General features: G+C 41.8%; 1 protein-coding gene across 1 annotated transcript in view; it reads left to right on the plus strand.

The window, feature by feature from the left end:
- Positions 1 to 2995: 2995 nt before the first annotated feature.
- The window catches only part of LOC119017139 (retinoic acid receptor beta-like), a 246919-nt gene continuing 234227 nt past the window's right edge, over positions 2996 to 15687 (plus strand). The window contains exon 1 of the mRNA XM_037093589.1: positions 2996 to 3185. Coding sequence (XP_036949484.1) covers positions 2996 to 3185 — 190 coding nt within the window. The remainder of the gene's footprint in view (positions 3186 to 15687) is intronic.

Consider the following 15687-nt stretch of genomic DNA (forward strand, 5'->3'; position numbering starts at 1 on the left):
GTAGCCTAGCAACAAAAATTAAGAAGGGGTTGTAATAAGCTGCCTCAGAGTCAACCTATATTGTTGTTTTTCTGAAAAGGACATCTTACTATCACTGTGTCAAAGGCTAATTTCAACCAATCAGAGCAACAATAGAAGAGTGGCACCAGTAGAACCAATTGGTCAATCAGTCTTAAAGAGAGAGGAACATACACAACTTTTCCTAAAAAAAAACCCCAAACCTTTCAGTATGTTTTTCCTCAGTCATTGAAATACGCTCTCCAGTTCTGATATAACTGATTCATAGTGGCATCTTTGCTAACCTCTTGAGGACCTGCCATTACTGTTGTCAAACAGTTTCTTCTCTTGCTGTTTGTCATAACTAAACCATACACTTAGCTGCCAGTAGTTCTTGGCAGAACACTTAATGATTGAAACACTATATTCAACCACAATAATGTGGCTTGAATCCTGGCAAGGTGGATTTATACATACATTATCTTGCAAATCCAGCTTCTCACAATGTAATGTTCATCTGTCTGAGTCTTCAGAATGGGCAAGTAGATCCCAGTCCAGTCAGAGTTCATACAATGTACATGATGCCCAGAAACAGATCATATTTTATTGCCATGTCCCTGTCTTTCTCTCTACGCTCACCTCTGTCTAAACCTTTCCTCAATGGCATCAGGTGGTCATTAATTACAGAGTGTGGTTACAGATCACGTTAATGGGTCTCTGACTGCATATTATGAGTATTATGAGCACTTTTATACTGTAGCAGTTTATAACTCTATTAAATAGAAATCAGCAGAGACGACTGATAACACCACAACTCCACCCTGCATATCTTCATCGGCACCTTGTGTCAGACAGCCATTACATTGGTGTCGGGAGAGCTGTGGTGAACTGCATCTGATTTATGAGGATGAATTCTCTGCTGGGAATCAGGGAAATTACTTTTTCAGAACTTATGTATTTAAATCAGCATGGCACCACAGTGGTTAGCACTGTTGCCCCACAGTAATAGTCTTCGGTTTGAGACCTGGCTGTTTGGTTTGAGTCAATCAGAAGTTCTTAATACACTGATTTAGACTTCTACAAGGTGGTGTAATACTTTCCCAATACATTTCTTCCAGTAGAGTATCCTTTGGTATTCTGTTCTAATCAGAAGATGTTATAAAGGAAAATCATCCATCACATTTGTTAAAATGCAAGGATACATGCAACATATTTTGTTCACAAGAAAACTCCACAGGGCACCTTTAATAATATCTGTGCAATGCTATAGTTGCCATTTAAGATTTTTCAGAATCCTTCATTAACAGCATTCAGTCTGATAATGATATGCCATCTTTTTCTTCTCACCGTGTTTTGAGCTACTTGCTAAAACGAACATGCTTGTTGTGTACATGTTTAGCAGATTTAATATTTACCATGGTAGCCAGCATACTATAATTTGCTAGCTCTAAACACAAACCGCAGGTGAGGCTTTTGAGAACCAAAACCAAAATGCGCAGAATGTTGTTGACTGACCAACTAAACTGCTATTTATAGAGTGTTAGAAGTACCGACTAAAAGATTAAAAACTGCGTAATATCAAATCCCATTTCAAATATTTACCCCTGCCCCTTGCAATGAAGTACCCTTGCTCCTCAGTTGTAAGGGTTAGTGGTAAATATTTACAAATCCAAATGTGATTGGTTGATCAAATTGTCAATCCAAATGTACACTCTCATTAGATTTAATGGTCAGGACATGCTATGAAGGAAATAGAATACCCTGGATGGAGGATATTCTTCCCAGAGGCACCATAAAAATATCTCATTGGTTGAAATTTTTTCCAGCACGAAACCACTCAAATCCACAGTGTATGGACATAAAAATACTGAAACAAGTTGGTGTAATTTTATTTTATTTATAGTATTAATAAGATACATTTCTTTTTCATCTGAGGACTCCAGGGCCTTCTCTGAATACCTTGAAGGCCTTGAAGATTCACCACGGGGTTACCATAATACGCTGAAACAACAGAAAGTTCGTACCTGGAGCATTAGCATTGCACCTACTCGTCTATCCCAACAAGAAACGGGAAAATCCCCTCATGTTTGAACTTAAAAAACAAAGGGCGAGGTCTAAATGGAAAGGGCAATGGGAATAGGTGGAATGGAATAGGACCTTAGTCTCACTTAGGCTAAGGGATGTGTTTTATACTCAAAGTTATCTATGGACAGTGAGAACAATAATTAGATGATTATATGGTGGGATGAGGATATAAATAAGTTATTTACAAGTGGGCAGTTTTGAATAATATGTAGTCCTCTAGTTGTCCATTTAAATTAGATTTTTTTTTTTTGGCCTTTTTCTGGCTTTATTGACAGGACAGCTGAGAGTGACAGGAAACAGGGTAAGAGAGGGGGAGTGACACACAGCAAAGGGTCCCGAGCCAGGAGTCGAGCCCGGGTCTGCTGCAGAGCCTCAGCACATGGGTCGCCCGCGCTACCAACCGAGCTAAGCGGCGCCCCCAAGAAGATAGATTGAACAGACAGATTTCAAACAAGTCAATGGTTGAGTTGGAATGGACATGAAAAGCTTCACCTGAGAAGGAAAAAAAAAGAGATGGGAAAAGAACAGACAAATACAAACTGATGGTACTACACCCAATTATTCTCATTGAATTCCCATGAGTTTCTCAAAATAAAGACTAGGAATGTTTGTCTTTTTATATATTCATGTGAGTATGTCCAGTTGGATTTCATAATTGACCGTTGGAAGAGCTCGAGAGATGTGACACACTCACATTTTTCTATATGGTTGTCTGTGTTACAGGGTCAGTAAAACAAGCTGCTGAGTTGACCTGGGTGACACAAACTACACCACCATGCATCTCCCAAGTGGTGAAGTGGTACCACACCTGCTCCAGACACATTAACAGCAGGCAGGGTTCACCTGATGGCCTCCCAGTTTCACCAAGCCTCAGCTTGCTCTGTGCTCAGTGCACCCTTGGCCCACAGCTGTGATGAAGACCGCCAGCCGTGCCCAGCCCTGCAGCAGTCCTCCGCTGGTCCAGATGAGGCGCTATACACCCAGGGTATATCCTTTCCTGTTCCCGTCGATCATAAGCTCCCTGCCACAGCTGCCCACGCCATCACCACAGAGGATACAGATCCAGCAGCCTTCCAGCAGTGGCAGCACACCATCGCCTGTTGGTGAGTACTGCTGCTGCATCGTCACAGATACTGGCTGTACATGCCTGTCCCAAAGACACATTCTTGTTTCTGTAAAATATTGTACATGATTGATGATTAAAGGTCCCTTATTATGAAAAACGTGATTTCTCTGGTCTCTACATATATAAGCTGGCCCTCCCTGAGCCTGCCAACTCCCAGAATGAGGAAAACAAATGATTCCTGCATGGTCTCTGCAGCCCACCCACTGGCAAAACGGCACTCCTAAAGGCTGTTCAGATTAGGCCCCTTTCTTTGCGAAAGAAAGGAGTCATTTACATAGGCCGGCCTCCTCTGCACGGTGACAGGAGATATCCGAGAGCAGGGCATTCATCCCCGAGGTAAAGTTCTGTGTGTCCAATGGTAAGATAGCAGTGTTTCGCAATGTCATCGCTCAGAGTTAGACACGCAAATTGCTGGTTGTTGGTTGTAAAATTCAACTTAAGTGCCTATATTCTGTCCCAGCTACAGAACAACAGAAGAGACAGTGGTTGCTTTTCATTTTTTGACCACAACGTGCCGGCTACAATTTGTGCAAGTTTGTGTGTGTGTGTGTGTGTGTGTGTGTGTGTGTGTGTGTGCTAACCACTTCACATCTGACTGCTTCAGTAATGAGCGTCAGAGCAAAGCTGGCTTTGCCTCAACACTGACCGTCATAAAAAGATCATGGGTAAGTGTCACCGAGATTAGATAGTATTTACAGTCACCTACAAGTATGGTGAAGTCAGCTGGAAATTGGGTAACTAGTTAGCTCTGCTTTGCTCAGGCATGCAGTGGCATTTGAAGTGAGTTTAAAGATAATAATATCATGATGGAGCTTGATGTCACAGTAAAAAGTCTGGAAACGTGCAGACTGGAGACAGAGGTGATGCAAACAGTGTCCAAGAGTTTGGAGACTGTGCTGGAGACAAACACAGCTTTCACTAGCTGTTAGCCATTAGCTTCATGGTTGTAACTGTAACAACACATACTAACAAACTATCATTATTCAGACACACTGACCATTCTTAAATGTACTGCTGCAGTCACAGAGTCTGTATTTCTTTCCTCTCCTTCTGGGTCCGAGTCTGGATCAGAGTGGTATGGTTTAATGAATGCATGTCCATGAGCCATAGCAATACATATACATATATATATATATATATATACACACACACACACACACACACACACACACACACACACATACATCTACCATAATATTAGCACTTGCTACCACTAGCAGCTTCAGCCAGCTCGAGAAGTGGACCATCAACTCAGTCTTTGTCAGGGGAATCATGCAGCAGTTCACACAGTTTTTCTGACTTTAGCGTACATTATTTGATACTGGCAATAGCAGGCCACCAAATTGTAAAGGAATGACTTCCACAGCGAAAGGTGTTGCGTGAACAAGCCCCGGTGGCAGCATGCCCTGACACGCATGGACTGCGAGGGCCCGTTCATCACTGCTTGCAGCCATTATTTAAGCATGACTTCCTTACATACATGCAGAAGTCCACTTGGACACAAGTATGGACTGACTCAGTTTTGGTGGTCAACTTCACTGTGATAGGGTTGCAATGGTATGGCGTTTTTATATTATGATAACAGTCTCCGAAAGTGTGAGTGTATAGTATTAGATTAGTACTATTAGTGTTATTATCATTATTATTACCTTTTTCAGTAACATTTCACAAAATATTCTGTCCTAACAGACATGAATACATACTTGAAATAATAATAATAATACATAATTAATCATTAATGCAGTAATACATATATTAGTAAATGTAAACAGTTTGATACCAACTGATTTTGTTGAAGTGGAATAAGAAATTGCTTGAGCAAACCAAAAATAAAAAACTGAGGTCTTTGCAACACAGGATAGTCTATCTCAATACCACTGTTCTCCATTGACACTCCTAAGGTGTAACGTGATCAGACAGACAGAACAGAAATGATAACAGCTCAGTCAACAGTGAGTTATCCACATTGCTGCATTACTCCTGGATTATTTCCTCACTCTAAGTGGACCCTGGTGTCTCCCACTACTGTAGCCATATTTTGATACCCTCTGATTTGTGTTGCCTAAGCCTGAGCTCTGCTGTTTTTAAATTTCAACTCCACACATTCACTCCCTCTCATTCCTTTACCCCCTCACTCCCTCTACCACCTCAAAATCTGCTCTGATATGAAAGCCAGCAGACAGGTTCACCCAAGGGGGATTTCTCTCCCAATGAGAGGTTAGGGTTGAAAGCTTTGTGTGCTGCTGAACTCTGAAGTGAAAATACACTAAAACACGAGCATTTTCAGTATGGCTTTTTGTTGAGTAAAGATAGTATTCCTGTTGATAACTTGTCTCCTCTTCGTTTAAGAAATTAGCCACAAGCCAAATGTAATGCCAGTTTTCAAAATGAAAAATCTTTTCTCATCCATCATAGTTGATCTGTCTATAAGTCTATATGTATATACAAGTGTATTCGGGGTTAGAACCCTTCTAAAATTGTGCCGGTTTATTATAACAGATGGTGTGAACTTCAAAAGGCTCTTCCCGCCAAGCTGTAAGTATTGACTTGAAATTTATCATACACGTCCTCCTGATAGTCCTCTATAAAAAAGCCTTTTGCACCACAAAAGCCGCTATTACAGATTTTTTGCAACTTAAAAAAAATAAAATGAACAGAGCTTTTGAAAGATTGACTCTATCAACACCAAATATGCTATTCAGCTTTCGGGTATGAAAAGACAAATTTCTCCTATAAATGAGCCAGACTGGTAAAAGCATGGCCACCAGGGACCCATGTATTTTTGCAGTGGGCGGGGCGTAGAAATGATTGGCCATAACTTCCACACCCTTTGTCCTATCATCACAAAACCTGGTGGGTAGGTTCACAGCTGTACTGGGAATCTGCCTACGAATACATGTTAAGCTCAACCTATAGGGGCTCTATAAATACTACACATGTGTATCTCAAAGACCACTGGACAGAATTTCACTTCATTTCACTTCATTTCATTTGGTATGCAAGTATTGGTATTCTCGGGGCAAGTATTAACTAATAGACCAAGCTGTGTGTTGCTGGCCGCTTTCTGCTCCTCCTCCTGATCTTTATGTTGTTTATAACCCTTGGCACTAATCAGATCGAGTCTCTGCTGGTGTATGATCACCAGCAGAGACTCGATCTGCTGGTGATCATACACCAGCAGAGACTCGATCTGCTGGTGTATGATCACCAGGCAATTTTGGATCTTGAAGTCCTGAAGTCGCTGCCACGGGCTCCGCGATCTGCCGAACCGAAGCCCCCGGCTCCCACTAGGTTTGGCCTGGTGAACGCCAGATCACTGGTGAACAAAGCGTTTATCCTGAGGGATTTCTGCAACTCCCGTGGCCTGGATTTCCTCTGTGTGACAGAGACGTGGATTGGTTGCGGTGAGTGCAGCCCTCTGATCGAACTTCTACCGGCGGGCTGTTTTTATTTTAACTCCCCGCAGTCATTGGGTCGTGGAGGAGGAATGGCGACTTTTTATAAAAATCATTTTGATTGTAGGCAGCGTGCCGTCTCAACCTCCTTTTCCAGCTTTGAAGCGAATGTATTTGAGGTGGGTCACTCCAACCCGGTGCTGTGTGTCGTCATCTACCAACCGCCCAAATACAATAAAGACTTCCTAAATGACTTCGCTGATCTTCTGGCTGAAATTATGCCCAAGTATGATTGTGTCCTCCTTTTGACATTCATGTGTGCTGGCCTGATAAACAGTTGGTGAAGGACATTTTAAGCCTTATCGACTCTTTCCATTTGGAGTAGTGTGTGTCTGGTCCCACACACGAACATGGGCACACACTAGACCTTGTTCTCTGTCATGGTTTGTCTGTGTAAAACGTGGAAATCTGTGACAATGTGTTTTCCGATCATTTGCCGGTATTGTTTGAAGCTGCTGTCTCCTGTGCTGCAGTTAAATCTGGCGCTCCCACTCGCAGCCATCGGATTTTTAACCCCATCACTGCCAGTCAGTTCTCTGCTGCCTTCAACCAGCTCTGTGTCCCCTCTGACTTAACATCTCCAAACACAGAGGTGCTAAGTTCTTGGTTTCACTCCTCCTGCCGAACCATACCAGGCTCTGTGGCTCTATTAAAAACTGTGCAGCCCAAGGCTTTATTTGGACCTGAAGATGTCCATCTGTGGTTAAAAAATTATATCAGACATGTCCACATTTCTTTGGTATCTACTTTTTCTCTCTTTTCATCAGGTATCACCAATAAGCATGACTACTTAAATGCATGACTCACAAACCATTAGTTTGAATATTTACATCAGGGCAGAAAGCAGAAACAGTAGCACAAGTTTTGAAGCATTGATATACTGGGGCATGCACACGTCCAAACTGACTCACGTGTGCCTTCAAGGGTTAGCCTACATAAGAGGTCATTCGTTGAGAGATGGAGTTTGTAAAATACTTCGAAAAGCAAGCAGACAGGTCATATAGGTACAACATCTGGAATTGCTCCCTCTTTTAAATTTGAGTAAGCGTTGAGCGATTTCACCAGAGCTGAATGAAATTTTTAGAGAGCGGTCTTTGAGCGGAGCTGTCTGGTATATCTTTGAGCAATGGAGCGAAGGAAGGAACACCCACATAAGCAGGGAGCGGAAATTCTCGCCGCTCAGCTACACTCACATGCTCCTTTCCCAATGCATAACTTGGGGTGCTGGAAAGATTGTGACTCAAGCGTTCTGATTTATCAAGGGTCTCCTGGACAATTTTCGTTTTGAGTTAGCTGCTTGGCCAAAAAAAAATATATATAAAGTACTTTTACTGTGTACTTTTCGAGTAATACTTTGTCAAAATTAACAGAGAACAAGATTAAGGATATTTTGCCCAACTTGATGTGGAATAAAAAATGTATTTTCCATAAGTAGTCCAGGATTCATATACTGCTGAATTTATAGCACTTCCTTGACTACTTGCAGGAATAATATGAAGTACTTTACTGTGTACTTTTTGAGTAGATGGAAACTGCTAGAATTTGCTGCTCCCACTTAGGGGGGCACAGCTCCCAATGCTCCTATTACCACTGGGACCTTTTTTGGTCACCTTCTGGTCTGTTCAAGTTGTCCCTTCAACTCCTGGTACTTCTCGATTTTTTTTGTGCTCTGTCTTTCTGATGTTACTGCCAGCTAGGATTGGCATGTCGATCTCAAAAGTTCTCTTCTGCTCCTCGTCAACTACAGTCATTGTCTGCTGGGTGATGCTCAGCTCACTTCTCAAGTTGTGTCCATGGCCATATATGCTTGGGGTGTTATAACTGGAAGAAGACCTACTCATTAATCCAAGTTTCAGATATGCACAGTGTTGGAGGAAATATGCTGATCTTTTTTTAACAAAAAGGGAGCAATACCACAGTCAGAATACTCTGTTACAAGTACATTTCTACATCAAATTTGGGCAAAAATACTTATTCTTGTTCTCTGTTAAGGATTTTGACACGATTACTCAAAGTACACAGTAAAAGTACTTCATTACTTGATTACTTACATGATTACTACAAGTACACAGTAAGTACTTATCATGCATGCAAGTAGTCTAGGAAGTTCAGCAGTATGAATCTTGGACTACTTATAGAGACATTTTTTCTTTCACAAGTCGTCCTTTCCTCCAAATCCGGAAGGATACCTTTGCAATACCTTCAGTTTATTACCAGGAATAATAACTGTGAAAGTCTTCTATGTTTCATGGTTCTGATGTGAGACTGCAGTCTGACCCACAGTCAGAGCGGGTTCATTATGATTTCAATAAATGTTAGTTCATTCATTAGTTAAAAAAAAAAGGTGTGGCTGATTTGACCAAGCAAACGCGAACCATGGCTGGCTTGACCACAGTATATTCAGTGACAGAAGATTATTTTTTTTCCCTATGCTTTTTTGAAAAGGTAATTGGCAACTATAGATATCAGACTATACACTGAGCATGCGCAAAGCGTGGCCACACAGCAGAAATGTAGCGTGGGAAATGAGATAACAACAACAGAAAATGGAAATTAGATTTATTTCATATTGGTTTCCTTGTTTATCATATGTTCTGTTTTGGGCTGAAAATAGGAAAATAAACACCAGTTTTCAATGTTTGGTGCATACATAAAAACAGACATATGTAGCAACATCCATACACTCTAAGAACTGAAACATCACATTTACTTAAAATAGTTACGTCAACCGGTCCCACGAAACTAGGCTGAATAAATGGGAAGAATACTAAGAAACTAATTATTACTACAAAGTAGAAACATCCTTATATTTGAGAGGCTGGAACTAAATAATTATTTGGCATTTTGGTTAATAAAAAACAACAACAACAACAACAAAACTAAACAATATTACCCAAATGGTTGCCTATTACCTTTTGGTAATAAATACCAGTAAGAAATCCCATTACAGAAACTCCTAAGATATGTGTGCTTATTTAGACACAGTGAAACCATTACATAGCTTGTCAACCAGAGAACACTGACACTGTTCATTTTCACATGGCAAATGTCCCATTCTGAACACATCTTGGTCAAAATTCATTATAATAAAAAAAAATCACAAGGGATATTTTTTGGTTATGCTATGACTTATGTAAAGAATAGATGTTAAAATTGGCTGATATTACAAAAGATATATACAAAAGTATTTGTTGAGATATGGTTCATACTGTATGTTGCAACTTACAAAGTACTCCTTTTATGAAGCTTTCGGGATATTCCTTTAGGTACACACCAAGTGCTTTCAGGACACATTCTCGCCATGTTTCAACAGTGGGAGTCTGTGGGAGACAAACAAACCTTCACAATCTATACATAATATGGAGTATGCCATGTTTCCATAACCCATACACAATTTTGGCGAGGTAAAGAAACAGGATCAGGGAGGAAAAGCCAAACTGGGGCAGAGAGGTAAAACAGTGAGAGACAGGCAGAGATTTACAGAGATATGCAGGGTAGAGTAGTAAATATGGTGACACAGGGTCAAGTGCCCAAACTACACCATTTAATCTACCTACCTTGTCCATGGCTGCCATGATCGGGCTTATTTTGTGCTCTGCTGTTCCCCCCTTCTTCTTGAACACCTTCATCAACTGGTCTGAGTAGTGATCCAGTTGGGACATGAATGTGGAAGAGTGATGATTAAGAGTGATGCAAAATTAAATTTCTAATTTAAAAGCGGTGTTATACAACTGTTGCACCTGTAATTATATCCATCAGTGGTGTCATAATCTACTGACAAACCCTACATCACTGCAGCAAGAAAAGGACTTTATCCATTTGGAGGAAACAAAGCAGGACTTTCGGCTATCAACTTTCATGATCTAAATACACAGAAAAGATCACTACATCACTTCACTCTCACAAAACAGAGTCATCTGTTTTGGAACTCTGGGATGAAGGGCATGTCCTGAATGATTTCCTGTCTTCGAAAGGCAAAGGTTCTTTCCATTTTCGTTTTGATCAGTTGTTGGTTCTTCTTCTTTACCTCCAATAAAAGTGATTGATGTTCTTCCTCAAGACATTTTGTTTCGCCTGCAGGATAATCAGGACAGTAATTGACTTCAGCTTTCCGTGGCTTCTTCACCTGGTTTGGACCTTGATTTGTGGTACCACGCTTTTCTTTCATGGCATTTATGCTCAACTCTGGGCAGCCAATGTTCCTCAGTCTAGTGCAGTAGTTGGCCATTTCGAACTTTTAAGCTCATTTTCCAACCATAATAACCAGAGACTGATCCTTGCTCCTTTAAACAAGGATACTTCGTTATCAGAGCCTGAGCAACATCATCAAACTCTGCACTTGAAGGATTCACTTTGTATTTAATTCTGATGCCTTCAGTTTGGTACTTGGACATTGTCTTAAAAGGGTACAGAGAACCTATTTTCTCAACCAGTTTCTTACTGCAAGTAGTGTGACCCTACATAGGCCTAAACCTTTTTCTGCAAAAATTAGAAGAATTTTTTTAATTAAGTCAAATTTCTGTCTGTGCTGTTTTTATCGGTGTTCTTCTCGCTGGTCTGAAATGGGCAGGAATCAGATGAAAAAATGTGGAGAGACATACTTCCTGGCACAAAGAAATATCTGAATTATAGGTCCCATATCATAAAAACACGTTTTATCTGGTCTCTACATATATTCGCTGATCCTCCCTGAGCCTGCCAACTCCCAGAATGAGGAAAACAAGCGATTCCTGCATGGTCTCTGCAGCCCACCCACTGGTAACACGGTGCTCCCACAGGCTGTTCAGAATCTGCTCCTTTCGTTACGTAACAAAAGGAGTCATTATCATGGGCCGACCTCCTCTGCGCGGTGATAAGAGATATCCGAGAGGGTGGCATTCATCCCTGAGGTGAAGATCGGTGTGTCCAGCAGTGAGACAGCAGTGTTTCACAATGTCGTTGCTCAAAGCTAGACACGTAAATAGCTCTGTTGTTGGTTGTAAAAATAAACATAAGTGCCTATATTTTGTCCCAGCTACAGAACAACAGAAGAGACAGTGGTTGCATTTCATATTTTAAGACAACGTGCCAGCTATGGTTCATGTTAGCGTGTGTGTGTGCGCGCTAATCGCTTCACATCAGACTGCTTCAGTAACGAGGGTCAGTACAAAGCTGGCTTTGCCTCGACACTGAACCTCATAAAAGGATCAGTCCCAACCATACCGGACCCAGCAACTGCACCCGAGCCACCGAAAAGTGTCGCCATGGTTTAATAGTATTTATAGTTGCCTATTAGTATGGTGAAGCCAGCTGGAAATTGGCTAACTAGTTAGCTCCGCTTCGGTCCGCTATGCAATGGAGTTTGAAGCGAGTTTAAAGATAATGATATTACGATGGAGCTTGGTTGTCACAGTAAATAGTCTGGAAACGTGCACACTGGAGACAGAGACGATGCCAACAGTGTCCAAGAGTTTGGAGACTGTGTTGGAGACAAACACAGCTTTTGCTAGCTGTTAGCCATTAGCTTCATGGTAGTAAATGTATCAACACATACGAACAAACTAACATTATACAGACACACTAACCATTCTGAAACATCCTGCTGCAGCCGCAGAGTCTGTACTTCTTCAGGAGCCTCTCCTTCTGGGTCCCATTATGGGTCAAACTGGTATGGTTGAATGAAAAATCTCCGAGCCATAGCAATACATATACTATACATCCACCGTAAACATTAGCGCATGCTACTGCTAACGCAAGGGGCATCCTCTCCCTGAGAATGACATAGCAGGCAGGGCTCTCCAAGTAGGTGTTGACAGACGGAGCTCATTAGTATTTAAAGGTGCAGGCACAGAACCAGACTGCTCTGAATAGAGCTCTGTAGAGCGACTTTTAGACAGCTGAAATTCAGGACCGCGGATGGGTTTGGGGCAATGCATATCGAATACAGAGCTGTTGGACCTCTGACGGCTGTGTGAAAATGATGAAAAACAGCATAATATGGGACCTTTAACATCTGCTGACAGTCCTTGGGTTGTTTGTGGACGTGATTTGATTGATAGTGAACAGGCAACATCAGCACATTCCTGATGAAGCAGATTGATGAGTTTCAGTGCTAAGCACATTATGATTAATAACAGAATGTTTTTCCCCAAACTTAACATTTGATTGTGTATTTAGTCATGAAGATGTAATGTCAGAATTACTTTTGATTTAAAACCAAGCTTTCAGGGACTTTAAAACCAAAGTCGTGATCATTTTCTTAATTTCTTTCAGTTCCATGTTGTGGTTTATTTGGGATTAAGCAATTCAGCATTTGCAGTCGTGGTTGTGGACACACTGAGTATTAATAGACAAATTACAAAACTGTCATTTTAACAGATTACCTGTCACATGTACAAATCTTTTTAAGGACACCATTCATATGGCTCCAACTTTGTAGTCAGCAAAACGGTACTGGTCAGCAAGCTCCTTCAAATCACGCCAGCTCTCTTGTTGGATGCAACTCTGGATAAACTTGTTGGCTCGGTAGTGCTCCCTATACCATAAGCACAATTTTTTGATGATGAGACTCAAACCATCTTGTAGAATACAGGGCTAAATTATTTCTGAGAAATCTGGCAGATCCATGCACAACTATCATAACCTTTTGTAGTTAATGCCAGTAATGGTGACACTATTGGCAAGGTTTACAGCAGTGACTTCAGGGTACTTCTGAGTCAGGATATTCACAACATCCTTGTTTAGGACATCAGTGGGGACCTTTTGAGACTTGTGTTACCTCTAATGAAGATTTTTCACTATAGCCCACCATCAGCTGATGTTTTTTTTTTTTTGCCAATAACAAAGTTATGTTTCTGAAGTTCTTTGTATGCCTAACAATCAGCTTAAAAAAGCTGTGTTTGGCCTCGAATCGCATGGTCCATAATGCAACAAAGGGACCAAAACATTGAATCCTTTCTGGATAATGTTCCAGAAAATTATGTTTTGGAAATAACTTTATCAGGAAAGACTTCAGCCCTCTTAGCTAACTCTGTCTGGGCTGGGAGCTCAGAAGACATGGGAGGGTTGGTGTTTCACTGCTAGTTGGTTAGTATGCTAACTTAAACTGACAAGACAAAAACCCAAGACAAGATATCCCTCACCGCGGTGTGACAGTACCCCTCCCTCTAGGGCCGACTCCTGACAGCCCAGGCTGCTCAGGGTGGTCCCTATGAAAGTCCATTATGAGGTTAGGGTCCATGATGTGTTGGGACGAAACCCACTGTCGCTCCTCAGGCCCGTACCCCTCCCAGTCGACTAGGTATTGCCTGACCCGGCCCTGATTGCGTACTGCCAATAGCCGTTTCACCTTGTAGACTGGACCTCCCTCAATGAGCTCGGATGGTGGTGGGGGCTGGAACCATCTTGCTTTCCTTAACTGGTTTTACCTGACTTACATGGATGGTGGGGTGAACTCGTAGGGACCGGGGCAGGTGAAGTCGAATGGCGGCAGGGCCCACAAGTCGGGAGATGGGAAAAGGGCCACGAAGCGTGGCACCAACTTACTGGATGCGACCTTCAGGTGTAAGTCTTTTGCTGAAAGCCACACTCTTTGACCTGGCTGACAGTTCGGAGCTGGACGTCGTTTTTGATCTGCAGTCTTCTTGACCAGGTCTCCCTGTCGCACCAGTATCTGATGAGCGGCTGTCCAGATGTGTCGTCAACGTGGAACCATGGCATGAGCAGAGAGAACCGAGACTTCCAGTTCATTGTCTGGATTTTCTTGACTCCCGGATGACATGAAAGCAGCGAGGTGTGAGCCCAATGAATCACCTGTGGTCGCAGCGCGGCAGGGACAAACAGACGGTTGTTAGGGCAACCACTCGGTGCTGGGGCTCCACCGTTAGCTTGCTTTACCTCATTTTCTATTGGCCAAACAACCGCTCCAACCACACAGTTCAGCGGAAGGATGGTTTCTGGTTAAGCCTCTTGGATTTCTTAATAAATTCTAGATTTTTATGGTCTGTCCAGACAATGAATGGATCCTCGGCCCCCTCTAACCAGTGCCTCCATTCTTCTAGAGTCAACTTAACCCTTTAGGCGCTGGGGTTTAATTTAAAAAATACTAGATTTTGACATCTAAATTTCAGAAGGCTCTGGCTTGAAAATGGTTTGAGATAGAGACAAAGTGTAAATGAGACAAATATTGAGAATGACCTAAAGTTTATCTTGGAAGTAAATTTCCCCATCTAATTTGCATATATGGTGGCGGCCATGTTGGATTATGTCATTTCCATGAAATACCTGATATTTTGAAAGAGAGTTGAACTTATTTCATCATATTCATCCCCTCCATCCATTTGTTATGTTGTCCACACATCAAGTGAACAGGGAAGAAGTAAATTCTAAGCCAACAGTTGTAAATTTAGAACTATTACTACACCACAAAACTCATGTAAACAGTATGCGTTTTCTTTTTTTTACCCACCACAACCCAGGACACTTTTTCTTTTTCTTGTCTTTTTTTCTTTCCCTTTTCTTGTTTTCTCTTCTCTTCATTATTATTATTATTATTATTATTATTATTATTGTTATTATTATATAACAGTAGGCATCTTTTAGCTGTAGAGGCCTTATCTGTGCCCATCTACCAGATAAAAGTTTGCAGTATTTGTAGAATGTGGAGCCTGTCATGGCAAGGCACACAGAGAATAAGAACTATAGCTCTGTCACCACGATATCCACTTTGCTCATCAGAGAGCTTTATCCATTCCTGATATACTTCCTCATCTCTAAAGTAAGCCCATCCACCATTACCATCATCATCATCATCATCATGTCCAGCCCTGTTCTGCCTTCCCGTTTCCCCTTCGAAACCCATCAGCCCTTCTACAGACACTTCGCCCACGTCTCCCCCTGCCATCCCCTCTAATGTTGTGAGAAGAGCTGGACTCGTGTGTGCTCGGTGCTTCGTGAACACTGCTGCCTCGCACAGCTGCACCACTGCCGTGGATGGATGCTACGTGACCGTCGCGGTAGAAAGAGTGAACACTAACGCTGGTCCCA

This window comes from Acanthopagrus latus, chromosome 3 (assembly GCF_904848185.1).
Source record: "Acanthopagrus latus isolate v.2019 chromosome 3, fAcaLat1.1, whole genome shotgun sequence".
Classification (NCBI taxonomy): domain Eukaryota; kingdom Metazoa; phylum Chordata; class Actinopteri; order Spariformes; family Sparidae; genus Acanthopagrus; species Acanthopagrus latus.